Source organism: Xiphophorus hellerii, chromosome 14 (assembly GCF_003331165.1).
Source record: "Xiphophorus hellerii strain 12219 chromosome 14, Xiphophorus_hellerii-4.1, whole genome shotgun sequence".
NCBI lineage: Eukaryota > Metazoa > Chordata > Actinopteri > Cyprinodontiformes > Poeciliidae > Xiphophorus > Xiphophorus hellerii.
Genome location: NC_045685.1, coordinates 5,464,823 through 5,480,798, shown reverse-complemented (window position 1 = coordinate 5,480,798; position 15,976 = coordinate 5,464,823). Strand labels below are relative to the sequence as shown.

The window sequence follows — 15,976 nt, the reverse complement described above, 5'->3', positions numbered from 1 at the left end:
CTGCTGGACTGATAACAGATTTTGTCAAATTGGGCAAATAGACGACAAAAATCCAACAATAAAGGACAGAGCAACACCTCTCCTGGTCATCTTTCATACTTCATCACCATCAACCATTGAAATTTTGTTTTTAAACTTTCGTCTCGCTTCGTTGCAAAGCAACCAAGTGATCCAGCGGAAACATCAACGTTGTCTATAACAAAGAAAATGACTGGAAATGAGGTGAAGTGAAGGGATCGAACCTTGGCTAGGAGCTTGGTGACCACCTGGCCGACGTCGTCCCTCCACTCCGGGATGTTGGGGTTGAAACGGTCCAGGTTCCTGCTGAAGCTCAGCGGGATGACTTGGAAGTTGTCTGGAAGGAGAGCGAGTTAATTACCACTGAATTTGTTTCTCTTTAATAAGGACTCAAATGTAAAAATTTAGATCAGCGGCATCCAAACTCGTTACACTGAAAAGCTCTCATGGGCCAAAAAAGGTTTTCAATACAAACGTTTTGTGTTGTTTTTGTTAAGTTTATCTGCTCAATAATAAATGAAAGCAATTTTTTTTTTAAATTAATTACAGATACAAAACATAAAAAAAAGGTTGTGCACGAATGAGTTATGACACAACAGGTCACCAGTAAAAGAATCCTGACTCATTTCATGAAGATGTTATTTATCTGTAACAAAACTTGATCTTTTAAAACGTGATATTATTCATCTGTAAAAAAAAACATCTTGATTTTGTTTAGTAATTTGTTATTTATCTTAAAAAAAAAAATCTTCTTTTTTTTTTTTTAGTAAGTTATTTATCTGTAAAAATCTTGCACTGCAAGATGAAAACTCATCCATTTGCATCAACCACCTATTTGCGTTGAGGTTGGGGGGCTGTGCAAAATCCTCCAGAGGGCTGCAAAAGGCCCCCGCGCCGCAATATGGACACCGCTGTTTGAAATGGTTGCAAATGTAATACTAAACAGACACTGTTTTAAAGTTATTAAGTAAACCAATCTAGTATTATGTGGCCACAAAGCTAAGCTAAGTCCTTATTATGGAAAAGCACACGCAACCATCGTTACCTTGACGCTTCATTAAGTGCAAGATATTAATTGTCTTACCATAGACTCTGACGATCTTTGTGTCCTGCACCATGGATCGGCCGTTGGACGCCTGGACGGTGACGGAAACCTCTCCGCTCTCGGGGAAACGGGTCAAAAGGCTGTTCTGGAGGGTCAGTTTGGGCTGGGAGAGGGAGAAATGTTAGCTACACGACAGGAAGAACAAGACAAACTAGCACACCAAGAACTTGGGTATTAAACCTCATAATCAATCAACCAAGTTTTAATACATTCAAACATTATTAAATCGTTATGCTGCGTTAAATATGCCAAAATGAGGTTTGATATACTTCGCATTAACATCAACTGCTGCTTTTTCATGAGTTGAAGGAGCCCAGAAGCTCTTTTTTGGTGTAAATATTCACAGTCGATATTATGGCCAATACATAACATATATGCATTAGAAATTCCTTTTTTTGATTGTTATCTAAGAATCTAATTTTCTGAGACCTTTCTGGCTTGAAATATTTCAGCAATAAATTTATGTGATACATGAGTTTCACTTTCTGAAATGAGAGACTGAAAATATGAAACTTTTTATGGTATTTTAGGTTTTTAAAGGGGCAGTGTGGTATGTTTTTCTGGCACATTTTATATGATAATCAAGTAACTGTGTTACCTTCAGTTGCTATAAAAATGCTACATATATCAAATACAACTTAAAAGAAATGTGACTTTGTAATTTAGTTCCTTGAAATTGGGCCTCTGTCTCTTTAAGAAACTCCAGCCCTTTCTGAAACTCCGCCTTCAGAAAGTCATCGCAACACGGCTCCTCTATTAAGCCTTTAACAACGTCTGAAAGGCGGGGCTAGGTCCACCCAGGCGTTTTGCACAGGTGGATGGTTTCCATGGAGATCAAAGGATTTCTCAAACATTCATGAAATAATCAAAGCAACACTTCAGGTATGTTTTTGATGAGGGAACAACACTACAAAATGTAGTGTTATTTTACATAGGGCTGGTGTTATTCTACATAACACCACCCCTTTAAGATGCGCCTATAGGTTTCTGTCAGTCAGCACTTGTAAAACAACAGCTGAATATTTCCAACTTTACCTTAGGGCCGTCGCCGAGCCACCAGTAGAAGACGGTCAGGTTGGCTGTAGTGGGAAGAACTATGGCCGTCAGGTTGACTACATGGTTTCTCCTGGCAATGGGAACCGCTTCCAGGTGAACTTCCTGCAGAGGCTCTGCACAGGAAATAGTTGGGGGGTTTTATTCACTCAAAAAACTGTTGAATGGAAAATCCCTCACTGCCTTTCTTATTCTACTGACCAGCTGTTACACTTAAACGTAAAAAGCCACATTCAGCAAGACTGACACCGTGTCCCCTGCCGTCTTTACACACCGATGAGCACAGCGGGTCAATTTGAGTTCAACGTGTTGCCTGAGGTCACAGTGACGCATAAAAAGGACTGAACAGGAACCCTGGACGATCTGACTGGTGAAAAAATAAAAACACTTTAGATCAAACGGCACCTCTTTCAAAAGAACGTGGCGGCATTTCCGCGGCTCATGGACTTTTGGAATGTTTTTCTTTGCTTTTTCTCACTTTTATTCACTATTTAATATTTGTTTAGCATAAATGCTGCCTCATGCCTTCTGGTTTTAGTAGGCAATGAGTTCTGTTCTGTTCCTTTGGTCTATCTCTTTTCACAAACTTGTCCATTTTGCGCTTGCTGGCTTGAGGAGCAGAGCAGCTTGATACATTTGACAGGCAGCCAATCAGAAAGCTGAGCATTTCAATAACTTATTTTAGCTTAAATTTTATAATAATTGGTAAATAGATTTGATTGTATTCTTTAAAAAATTAAATTTTAAAATGAGAAAATTAGCTTTTTTTCTTCCTCATCTTTCCTCCAACCTACTGAGGCTCACCTAGCGCCCCCTGGCGGCCAAGACTTTGAAAAACTCGAGTCTAGAGGTTTGATTTTTTTTTTTTATAAACTGCAAAAAAAGTCAAATTGTTGTGAAAACTCAGGACAGAACATCAGACTTAAACTGATTTACATCACTTTTTCTACAATATGGAAACAATCAGGAGTCACTGCACACATTTCCATTTTGTTCATCCAGAATTGCTAGAATGCTAGCATTAGCTTTTAATAACTTCCTAGAATTTTTACTTCCTCAAACCTGTTTTGTATTTTTTATTTCAGCATTTCCTTGTAGGAACGATGTTGCTGAAAAGTGGTATTTATTTTACTGACTGCTACACAGGTTTATTTTTCTCTGCTGCAGTGTTGAACACTCCCAGGTGTGAATAAAAGAAGGAATGAAGCATTTAGGTTTAATACCTCTGACAAAAGACAGCTGTCAGACTGAGGAAAGGAATAAAACACCAACTAAATACGTTCAATTTAAAGGTCACAGAGTAGGTCAAACACTGACCTGTGACCTGGATGTACATGGTGGCCTCGTCATGTCCCGCAATGTTCTCCGCCTTCACCGTCACCTTGTAAACGCCGGGCTTTTCGTAGCGGTGCTGGATGGGCTCGTCGGTCACCGTCAGGTTCTGGTAAATTGTTCGAACGCCGTCGCCGAGGTCCACCTGATACCTGGTGCTGCTCGTGTCGCCCTGTTGGGAACAAAACGACCCGTAAGCCGGTTGCAGAGGAAATGCCGGAGGGAGAAGAAGGGAGAAGTCGGCTTTTTTTACGACACCTGCTCCTGGTGGACGATGAACGTGATGTCATCGCCAGGGGCCACGGCCAGCATCTGGCCTTTAATGCTGACCTTCAGACCTTTAGGGGGCAGCAGAGGACAGCTGTGCTGTTTGGCGCTCTGCTGTTTGTCGAGGCCTCCCTCGCAAGAGTTCGATATCACCTTCCTGTAGCTGAAACACAACGGAGAACAATGAAAGAAAAAAAAATGCTAAGCGACCGTAAAAACAAGCTAACAGCTAATATCCTAAGTATTATAAACGTCTGTCTGGTCAAAGCCACTCTGGTTTCTGCTACTTTCAGACTTTAGCTAACTCTAAGCTACTTATTGTCCAAAAACGCATCAGGAATTTGACTTTAAGCTGTCTCTGTCGCTCAGTACAGAAATAAACCCTGTACTAAAAATGTTCAACTCATTCAGTAATTCAATAATATATCACCACTGAAAAAAACTTAGTCCAGGTACACGGCATCCAAAACAAGAAGGAATGGTTGTCATATAGAAAGAAATTTTAATAAATGAAGTTGTTCCCCCAGAAAATCAGGAATTAAACTTTGAGAATAGAAAATATCTAAAAATAAATGACAGAACTACTCCAGCGCACTGATTAATAATAGACAATTAAACATTAAGTGATGTCATTTATTGCTCAACATTAGCTAAACAAACAAAAAAAAACACATCATGTAAAAAAGAAAATCTGATTTTTTTCCCCCTTTTTTTGCTTCAAAATTTGAGTTGCTGCCACTAGGTGTTGGTCTTATTAACACATAGCATGAAATTAGGGGTAAAAGAACAACAAACAAACAAACACAAGCTTTTTTTATTAAATACGAAACGTACCCAGTGCTAGACTGGTAGTTTTGTCCGAGGTGGCAGCTCTCTGGGGGAGATTCGGGATCAAACCAGAAGTCCGGGAAGCATCGATCGCCCTCCGTGTAGGAGCGCTCAAAGCCGTAATCACTGCATGTGCACAACGGTTAGAGGCACAGTTACAATCAGAGACTTTGTTTTTGTGCGTTTCATTTTTTTTCAGTGGCCCGCTCACCAGATGAAGTCGCTGTCGGTGCACTGGCAGGGCGTGGCGGTGAGAGCCGAGGTGTAGCTCTTTCCTTTCATGCAGAACGCGCTGTCCTTCCGCTTCCTGAAGGTCCGCTCTCGTCCCATAATGCACTTTTCCCCCTGAGGGCGACCCGAGCGCACCGAAAAACATTCACACGAGCTAACACGATAAAGTTTTCTCCACTCCTACATCCTCAAAAATAGTTTAGATGTCAGAAAATCTATTAAATAGCTGTATTTATAGGGGGAAATAAAACAAATGTTGTGTTCGTGGCTTTAAGTGTGATTTACCTGCAGGTCTGTGAGCTGCCAGGACTCATAATCCAACTCAGTGCACTGACGGGGGAAAGACTGCCTGAAGTCCACTTTGACCAGCTCCCAGTCCGACCTGTAGCTGATGTGGCCAAACACACTGAAAACACACACACACATTCAATATTATTTACTGTTACTTCAGGGCAGAGTGGTCTTTATCTGTCCTTCCATAATTTTGTTTTTATTCATCAATAATTAAAAAGTATCAAGATAAAAAGAAAGAGCTTCAATAAGAAAACGTACGATGGCGTATTTGGGCCGGTGTAGATAAGAAAAGCAAAGAATAGAGAAGTACCTTTTGAGATTAATCAGTAAAATTGTCTAGAGAGAAACTTGGACATTTCTGAGCTTGAAAAGTCAAAAATTTGCTAGAAAAAAAACCTACAATTTTGAGATTAACCTCAAGAAATTTTCCAGTGTTTCAGAAGTCAAAGGTTTTCAACTTTTTCTCGAAAATTTCTGAGACTAATCTAAAATGTATGAACTTTTCCCAGAAAATTTTAGACTTACTTTATAGTCTTTGCACAAAGACACAAAAGCAAATTCGTCAATAAAAGGTTGTTGCCTGGCTAGTACGCAGAAATAACACTGAAAAACTGCAAATGTGAACATTTTCATTTCTGAAATTATTCTCAAAATATCTTGAGTTTCTTCTGGCAAACTTTCAACGTCAGAAACTCAGAAATGTTCCAAGTTTCGTCTAGAAAATTTCTGAGATTAATCTAAATATTTTTTGGCAGAAATTTACACTTGTTTTTTTTTAGTCCTGTCTACAATTTCCCTGATAAAATTGTCATAAAATGAAACCACTCAGCTCCAGAGTAATAAAGTCTCCCTGACACACACGCGGCATCCCTCCACTAGATGGTGCTGTTCTATAATCCAACACAGGCCCCGTCACCATTCGGGAGCTACAGTAAGCTGTCTTCCCGTTGCGGTTGCAGCGTCGCTTCTAAAAACAGACTGATGTGACTCAAGTCAGTGACTCCAGCATATGTTAGTCTGCCAGCGGTGGCCCACCATCACCTTGATGAGGAGAGCAAAGCAAGCATGACTAATACCGTCTGCACTGACATCGTTAAAGACGACGTGATGGATGAGTTTCTGTCGACTCATACCAGCCGCTTCCTCATTTCCTCTCCTGTTGCTGTCTGAAAATATTCAAACCCCTTGAAACCACAAAAGCAACACGAAGTAGGAAAAGCAAAATCCAGTCTTTCTGTTCTCGCTGCTCTGGTATGAAGCCGATTATGAGTTAAGAAAAAACGTATTCCTCACAAAATTGTGCCTCATTGATCTGGTCTATAATATAAAATATGGATAAAACAAACGGATGCTTGTGGCTCTGACGTGACATTAGATGAAACTGTTCATGCATACTTTGGCAAGGCATCGAGTCTGTTGCTCTGCTATCAACTCACTGAAGTTTTTACTCAAATTAATGTACATTAACTGTCACTCGTCTCCATTACACATTTTGTCTATATTCTGCTGATGTTGAAAAAACACAATTTTACAGTTGCGGCGTTTCCTTTAAATAAACGCAGTTAAATTCACGTGATTAAGTTCACGCAATACGTCATTTAAAAAACATGGCGTACCATCATCCTCTAACCACTTCCTGTTTTCTTCTTTGTGGTTTTCGCCAGTAGTAACATCTAGTTGTCGATCATGTGACTCGTGTGAAGCGGAAACACCGTTTCCATTGCGGTTTTGCAAAAAACCAAAACAATTTTGATAGGACCACAAAAAAACAGTCACCTCATCCTAGAACCAAAACTTTTCATTGAAATACTAGAATTTTTCCATTAAGCAAATTTATTTTCAAATTAATCAACTACATGGTCAATGTAGGTGAAATCAAATGGCTCAAGTGATTTCTAGAGGCCCACACATACTTGCTAATGAATTCCTAAACTATGCTGACTGCCTTCTTCCTTCTCCCGTCCAAATCCGCTCCCACACAAATTCAAATTAATTCGCTCCAGTTTTTAAAGCGAGACTTACTGCTTTATCTGATTCCCACCAGCCTCAGTTAATTTAGCATCTTGGTGCTTCAGTGGTGAGTTGGCACTTCAGAGCCTCTAGAGCTCTGTCAGTTGACAAACAATACTCCGAAGAGAGCCGAGCGAAAACAAACTCGACGGCCATTAACGGATCGTCTCATTAAGGAAACACAGAGGAAAAACGCCAGCGCGGGTTGGGTTCTTTATCATTTTATTTTATTTTTTTTAATGGGGGGAGCTTCTGGTGCCAAAAGATATCGGATGCGGAGGCGCTTCAGAGGAAATCTTTCTGGCAAAGAAGTTCCTGCAGGAGAACGGGGAACGAAGAGTGAGCTGGGATAATGATCTGGCGTGTTTCTGACACATTGTTTCCATCGGCGTTCTTCGTCTGTCCGGTCTTTGATCTGACCAGCTGTCATTAGTACGAGAGCTGAATTAGCTCTGCTCTGCCACCAACACCCACCCTCCCCTCCACCTGTCCTTGGTGCTAAGTCACCGCTCAAAGACTTCATTATGGGATGGCAGACTGTGGCGTCAAAAAATCGAAACTCCATGGTTAAGAAATAGAGCCAGGCTAATCTTTCAGACAGGAGCTGCCCTCAACTCCCCTTCGACCCTATCTCTCCAGAGCCAGATGGGGAACATATATCTGTGTGTGTGTGTGCGTGTGTGCGTGTGCGCGTGGGTGTGTGTGTGTGCGCATTCAACCCATCAACATGGGAGGTAATTGTGAGTGAACCTATATGCCAAAGCCTCTTGTCCCCTGTCTCTGTCGGTGTAAGAGTCTGTGTGTTGGTGTGTGTCCTAGTGTTTGTGGTCTTCTCTTTGCCCTTCTCGACAGATTACAGCTGAAAGATTGGCCTTATCTGTGAACCTGGCCGTGTAGTCTGAGATGATGTGACAGGTTTCACTTCAGTTAACTTTCCTGATGGAGGGATTAGCAAAAAGAAGGAGATGCCAAAAAAAAGAGAGAGAGAGAGAGAGAGAGATATGAGGTCTTGAAAGTTTGACGTTATAGTCTGAGGATGCTTTCTACTGAATTTCTGCCAGGTTGTCAACGCCAAAGGATTGTCAAGAAATCAACCATTTTAGTAGTAGAATATGTTGCAAGTCTTGTCAAAGATTTGGGTTTTATGTTATCAATCTAGCTCAAATGTAGAGGGGAAATAAAAAGATTACTGCTAAAAAGCCATAAAGTATTGGTTTTCACACCTGATAGTCCGGTAGACTCGGTTTGATTAGGGACCAAAATTGCAACATTTGCTACATTTTAAGCTGCTGCGGTTCACTTTTAAACACCACCGTGAAAGACAAAACCTGTTTCCCTTCTCGCCTGTGGTGGCGCTGCACCAAGAACCACTGAAGGAAACAGCACAAAAACGTCAGAAGACGACACTGAGCGCAACCTCCTTCTTCATGAAATGTAAACAAAATGAGTAACATCAGATTTTAGTGGTTAGGGTCTCTCTTTTGTCTCTGGTAAAAGACCAAAAGGCTATTTCTCTTGCCAGAGTTAGACTCGCTATTTGTTTTGGTTGTATTTACCCAGGATTCCCCGCGCCATCATCCATTTCCTGCTTTTAGAGCACTTTCCCAAAAATGTATCTTTTGTTCCCCTCTAAATATTTACGTTTCTCATGGTAGAGCATCACCCACAAATAACCTGTCGACATGTAGATTGTGTTTAATCGACGTTGAGACCTGTTGATCTAAATAAGCGGCTTTCTGTTGAAAGTGTCCAACAGCTTTGAAGATTTTTTTGTATCTCCCTTAGCCTCCTGCTCACTCTGTGTGTTGCAGAGATAAATAGCGGTCTCTGTCCAGCCTGTAGGCTAATAGCTAAAATAAATGGACCTCTGTGTCACATCATATTTATACACCAAGGAAAGTAAAAGTCATTAGAAGTTTTAAGAAACTCCAATTACCACTGGATTTGTTCCCCGCTGAATAAATATACTGGACCTAAAAGCCAGATGTAAAAATAATGTTCAGTGTGAGCCTAGGATACTGGCTCCTTAAACATGAATTTAAGGCTTTTTAGCCATCTTTACTTGGAGCTCCAATAACTATGGAAGAAACTGTATTTACAGTGCCATGGGGAAAGTATCCCCCCCTTTCATACCATTCTCCTATCTGAAAAATGTACAGTTGAAATGGGAAGTTTATATACCTCAAAAAGAAGAAAAAAAACATACACCTTTTTTTTAACACCTTTTCTGAAGTTAAATCAAACCAAACATCTCTTGTTTTAGATCAATTTGAATTACCAACATTATTTGGCTAAATGCCACAATGAAAACATATGTCAGAGATTTGTTTTATTAATGTCTGACAGATCAAAAGACTACCTACAGAATCACTGATATCTCTCTCAACAGTGTGGCATTACCCTTTTCAAGCAATTATGCGCAAATATAGATATAATTGGAATGTCCAACCATCATAGCGCTCAGGAAAGAGACGGTTCCAAGTCCCAGAAACGAATGTATTTTGGTCTGAAATGTGCAAATAGACTTTTGTGGATGAGGCTGTGTCACCATCCACAGTAAAACCTGTTCTCTAAAATGAGCTGGTCAGCGAGGAGGAAGCCAAAAAGAAACACAAAAAGCCAGATTAAAGTTTGCAAACGCACACAGGGACAAAGACGTTCATGTATGGAGACATGTCTCCCTGGTTTGATAAAACTAAAGTTAAGCTGTTTGGCCGTAATGACCATCATCACATATGGAGGCAAAAGCGGGATGCTTGTGCCAACCTAACTGTGAAGTATGGAGGTGGCAGCATCATGTATTGGGGCTGTTTTGTGATAGGAGGAACTGGTGCACTTCATAAAATAGATGCCATCATGACGAAAGAACGTTATATAAAGATGAAGCAACATCCAAAGGCATTATTCAGGATGAGAGTGGAGGAGATGTGGTCTCATGTCCTGACCTTCTGGGATCTGTTGCTAAGGAAGTTTAGGATCCACTTACACCATTATCTGCCACGGACCGGTGGCTGCTCTTAAAACTGAAGTGTTTGTCGGAAATGCCCATGGATATCTGTTCAGATCTGAAAATCTGTAATTATTCATGGGTAAGTCAATGTTGGGAGTCGTGTTTCTGGTGAGGCTACAGTAGGCCTGTCACAATAAGCAATAAATCAGTTAATCAATCAACCACATGAAGCATTATTAAAATCACCTCAATCATTTCCATTTGCATGATTTAACTGGTTTTCTCTTTCTACCAAAAACTGGACGCCAAACGTCTTCATTCAGGTGATTTAGTCTCAAGTAGAAATTGTTTGAAGAACAATTTTGCTTGCAGAGACTTGATGATTCATTTTATTCATTCCTCTTGTTTTGTCTATCTATTTTGGATATTTAAAATGTCTTCCAGCTCCAGTGTTAAATGTTTGTTAGAATTTAAAGCTTGCTGATCTTTGAGAATGTGTTCTTGCATTATTATGGCATTACCACTATATCATATTAATCGGTTTCACAACAACATTATTATCGTTTATCGCGATAACTTCTGGGACGATTTATCGTCCAGCAAAAGTTGCTAAAGAGGCTAGAGAGGCTAATGCAGCTCAGAAAATTACCTTAAGGATGAGCATAAATCTGAGCATACCCTTAGTATAACACTTCATGTTGCTCTAAAGTGTACCATTTACCCTATTTAATATGCACAGATCTGCCATACCTCACTGGACGTTGCTGGCTGGCAAAGAGCCAGCATGGAGAAACACACACACACAGAAAAAACAACAAAAAAAAATGCCCAGATCAGATCTGGTAAAATGTCAGAGGGAAAAGAAACAGACAGGAAGGAAGGCCATGAGGCTGATTGGGCTGTTTTCTCCCTTCAACCTCCACTGTAATGGCAATTTAGAGGTCAAGACAGAGGAGGGGGGGCTCTGAGGGGAATTGGGTGCAAGAGCAGCTGCGGTTAGCACCACGAAATTGCTTGCCCCGCTCCAACAAATCGTGAAAGAATCGCTGTGATGGAAGAGTAACTTGAGCCCCCAACTTAAGCATAGTTTGCAGCCTGGGAGGTTCTGTCAGATAACTCATTAGAAACGAGCAGAAAGCAGAAAGTGTGAGGAAGGAGAGCTCGGGCAGACAGCGTTTGGCATTGCTGTGAAAAGAACCTCATAATAACCTTTTAGCATAATGTTTTTCAAGAGCTCTGACAGAGAAATGCACCTCTGCCTCTTTCTGTAAAGAGGACACGTCGCCCGACTCCCAGACCGCAGAAAACCGAGCTTTAAAAAAAAAGAAAAGAGAATCAATATTTTTTTTCTTCCAAACCAGCTGAGGTAAGTTGGTATAAGCTGTAAATTATGCAATGATCCTGCAAAATAAAAGAGAATATGATTGAAAAAGGGAGAGCTACACATGGAAAACCGTATGTTTATATATAGAGAGAAAATACTCCGTTGTGTTGGAAACACAAGCAGGAACTCGTCAAATTTCAGAATCTTAGTCAAAGCAAGTCTGTTCCACATTGATTAGTGTCTCTCAGTAACAGGCTCTCAACCAGATTTATTTTTTATTTGTATCTTTTGGTGGAAAACTTTATTAACTCACGTCATAACCAGAGTTTCGTCTCCTGGTTCGCTCAGGAGTCCGTCGACGAACACAGACGTGCTGGTGAAGTTGTGAATGTTCCAGGTTCTGCCTTCATCAATGCTGAACCTAAGGAAAGAAAAGCATAAGCCCATATCAAAAAGAAGTTTAACTTTTTATTGAGAAACATGATTAAGACGCTTTTGTTGGCTTCAGAATGCACATATCTGTGCCGAAAATCCTTTTGGAGAAAAGTAGAAGGCTGTTGCAGCTATTTCTTTCCAGTTTGTACTACAGAAAAACATTTAAATAATAGTTAAATAGTAGAGGTAAAGGCAAATATTTCAAATTCTATTCAGATTTGTGCCAAAAAACTTTTAACTTCAGCTTTAATTCACATTATTTGACATAATGCCTGATGGAAGTACTGGAAATAAGAAGAGTTCAAATGAACTTTAATCACTATCTCTTGCAACAACCAATGCAATCCGTTCTGCATCAGAAGAGCTGATTTCACAAAATGTTCAACCTACAGAAACTCGGACAAGTCAAGTGCTAAAAGTTTCTTGTATCAAAAATCTCGGAAGTGAACAAAGGTCGCATCAAAACATAGAAGTCCCAGAGAAAGTGTGGTATAGAAAATTACACAGGGATCTTTTATCAGTTGCGAATCTCCACCCAAAACTCTGGATGAAAACCAAACTCGTTTTTCAGGGGCTTCTTGGATCAGTGAACCATTAATGTTTCATTTCTGCTCTGGTAACAGAGGAGAGCCAAGGGAAGACCTTCCAATCAGGTGTCAGCACATTTCGTCATGGCAATTTAAAAGTATTTGCTGTTCTTTCTCTAAGAGAAATGATGTTTCAAGTCGTATTACTAAGCACTTTCAGAGTTTTACAAGTTTATTTTAGGATAGTATAATGGTTTGTACTGTAATAAGGGTGACCAAGGCCCTTTGAGTTCCTCAATAACCTTCATTGCCTTTTAAAACGGGGCTGGTGATTAATTTTCCCCAAAGGTAGCAATGTGTGGTTCTGCTTGTTATCAAGAGGCAGATAATTAGTGGATTGCAATGATTTCCAAATTATACTTTGCATTAAACTCTAAAACGTTGCAACTGAGCGATAAAATCCAGCACAGCATACCGAGAGCTGAATCTTCATACTGTCTTACTCTGAAGTGAGTAAGCAAGTTGTCGTGTTTTACTGCATGTTCAGCTTGAATGATCCCTGAGAAAAGAAATTAGTTTACTTTAACTTTAGTCAATATTAAATATACCACTTAGGAGTAGGACTGTACAACACTGAGAAACTGGATAGTACTATTATTCCAACCAAAACTCTCTGTCAGTCATGCCTCGTTTCCATAGAGCAGGGGTCTCAAACTCCAGTCCTCGAGGGCCGGTGTCCTGCAACTTTTAGATGTGCCTCTGCTGCACCACACCTGAATAGAATAATTAGGTCATTAGCAAGGCTCTGGAGAACTGATCTACAGGAGGTGATTAAGCCATTTCATTCCAGCGTTTTGTACCTGTGGCACATCTAAAAACTGCAGGACAGCGGCCCTCGAGGACTGGAGTTTGAGACCCCTCCCATAGAGTGATATGGCACAGGTCACTGCGGTTCGGTAAGCTACTTCATGGCCCGCAGCAGTCTGGGGAACGTTTCCACCAAAAGTCGGACGTTGGACGGTTGTTGTTAGACCCAAACGTCTAACTTTATGTCTCATCTTTGTAACAATCAGTGACGTTTTTCAGTCCATCAGTCAGTGGATTGCATTATGTGACACCAGAAGCTCCACTCTAATCGTACCGTACCATTGACCTGAATGTTGTGGTATAGACACTTTTACAACAGAAATATAAAAAATAATGCACCAAATGACGTCAAACTGTGCCTTAACGCTCAGTTGAAACAATGCCTTAGTATCTTAGTCACAGTAGTGAGACTCCATCCAACAGGATGAATATCTGATTATCATGCAAAGTGTTCATTCATGAAGACTGGAAATATCAAACCAAGACTGCATTTTAATCAGTCCTTAACTGTTGTTGTCCATGTGGCAATGGATAAAGTTTCTATTGTATTCAATATTCATAATGCGCACTCCGATGTAGTGATGATGACCAAGAAGTTCAAAGTATTTGTTTAAAAAGTTCACGTCTTATATACCAGTTGATTTTCACTGGGTCTTTATAAAAATGCATATTTCCATCACATCAGTATAGAAAGTAATATCATACACTCAAAATCGGTTTTAGAAAAGTTTTCATCCACATCAGACCGCACAAATCCACCCCGAACGTTGGTTTAAACATGCCAGACACATAGGGGGCAGCGTAGCGCAAAGCTAAAAGCTATGTCAGCCAATCACAATCCTTCAAAGCAACCACAACCTTTTGTTGGGAATTAAATATGGCTGTAGGAGGTTTGTTTGTTTGTGTGGACAGATGTATAGGGTGAACTATTTTATACAACCTATTAGAATATAAAGTTAATAAACACAAGACAACATTGAATAAGAATCTCGTCAAAGCAAGCATGTGGATATATTAGCACATTATTTGTTGCAGACTGTGATGTGAATAAAAATTAGTTTTCCCAGATGTCCGGCTACATGTGGACTAGGCCTTAGAATGAGGCTAGCATGGAAAGTCAGGCTTCTAAGGCCAAACTAACAGAAGGTGTCAAACCTCGGATCCATTATAAGGGAAAATCTCCAGAAGACACATTCTAGTTCCCTGAAGACCATCCGTGTTCTGGCTAATTATTAACAACATAGTGGGGTCTTCATCCAGCCTGCATACACTACAATTTAAAAAGTTGCCAAAGTGGAACGTTATTTTTATTTAATTGTCTTAGCATTGCATCATATCATGTTACTTTTGATCATGTCAACCCAAATGGAGAATCCTTAGCATCTGGATGCAAAGACCCTACAGGATGTTAGCACGATTAGGTTGTTTACGTGGTTCTCAAAGGTTCTCTTTGGGAGTGACGAGGATGGACCAGGTCAGGAATGAATGCATCAGAGGAACAGCTCATGTCAGATGTGTGGGGAGATAAAGTGAGAGGTGCCAAACTGAGATGGTTTGGACATGAACAGAGGAGAGTAGAAGGATGCTGAGGATGGTGGGAGACCTACAGGAAGACCAAAGAGGAGATTTAAGGATGGAGTGAAAGAGGAAAGGAAGGTAGCTTGTGAGAGAGAAGAAGATATAGAAGGTAGGGTTACATGGAGACAGACAAAAGGTTGTGTACATGCCTATTCTGTGTGTTAAAATTCAGAAAAGTCCTCATAGCTTGAACAGAAAATGTCCTTTTCCTTGATTTTGACCCCAGTTGACTGAATACGATTGAGGGCTTAGAAAACACATGATATCAGAACACGGCTGTGCAGGCAGGCATACCCAGTTTGCTATTAAATTCCTTTTTTTCTTTTTTCGGAAAATAAAACAAGAAGAGCCATCTGCTCTCCTTTAGTCACAGTGCCAACAATTTCAGCTGTCGACAGTGGCAGTAGCGCTGAGTAAGTGTGACTGCGTGATGGAGAGGGATCAATGAGGAATCAAGCAGCGTCTCGCTCACACAACGCGGCTGTGTGTTTTAATGACGCTCTTACCGGGACGACAATAAGATAATCAGCAGCGAACGCGCACAGCGAGGGGAAGACAGCACAGATCAACAGCTTCTGAGGAATCAGTCGCAAAGCCTCATTATGTATCAAAGAACAGCTGAATCTAACCACATTGGAGGTCTCTTTTCTGTCAACACAACCTGTTGGGCGCTGAATCCGAGGGCTTTGTAATTGTTTGAATTACCGCTCAGGTGTACGGATGACGGAAATTGGTTTGGAATTACTAAAGCGCTTTTGTTCTGCCTCTATCTTCCTTCGGAGAGACAGACATAGAGAGAGAGACACAGTGATCCCGGAGACGGATTAAGAAAAATGTTATGTAATCACGAGGCTTTGATGGGCGAGCCTTTAACTTAAACTCTGGGTAAGATCAGTCAGATGCTGACGAGGTCCAGAGAAGCTGTTGCCCTCGCAACTTTGTTTAAAGTAAAAATTCTGTCAGATCAAACGGAAAACAGCAACCTAAGAAATGTTTCTGTTTTCTTGCATTCTCAGGTCTTGATTTGACTTCAAATCGTCGATCATCCGTTGGGCAAGAATCACTTCTTAGCTCAAACATGGCAGTTTATTAGCTAGCTAACAGCGCCGTACATCAATGCACACTGATCTTATAATCGGCTTTATGCTACAACGTCG

At 40.6% G+C, this 15,976-nt stretch overlaps 1 protein-coding gene across 1 annotated transcript in view; it reads right to left on the bottom strand.

The window, feature by feature from the left end:
- The window catches only part of sorcs2 (sortilin-related VPS10 domain containing receptor 2), a 308,171-nt gene that overhangs the window by 6,574 nt on the left and 285,621 nt on the right, over window positions 1-15,976 (bottom strand). The window contains exons 14-22 of the mRNA XM_032583365.1: window positions 11,726-11,833; window positions 5,120-5,240; window positions 4,815-4,948; window positions 4,610-4,729; window positions 3,767-3,938; window positions 3,494-3,680; window positions 2,159-2,292; window positions 1,103-1,226; window positions 243-355 (exon numbers count right to left, since the gene is read on the bottom strand). Of these exons, the coding sequence (XP_032439256.1) occupies window positions 243-355; window positions 1,103-1,226; window positions 2,159-2,292; window positions 3,494-3,680; window positions 3,767-3,938; window positions 4,610-4,729; window positions 4,815-4,948; window positions 5,120-5,240; window positions 11,726-11,833 (1,213 nt within the window). The remainder of the gene's footprint in view (window positions 1-242; window positions 356-1,102; window positions 1,227-2,158; window positions 2,293-3,493; window positions 3,681-3,766; window positions 3,939-4,609; window positions 4,730-4,814; window positions 4,949-5,119; window positions 5,241-11,725; window positions 11,834-15,976) is intronic.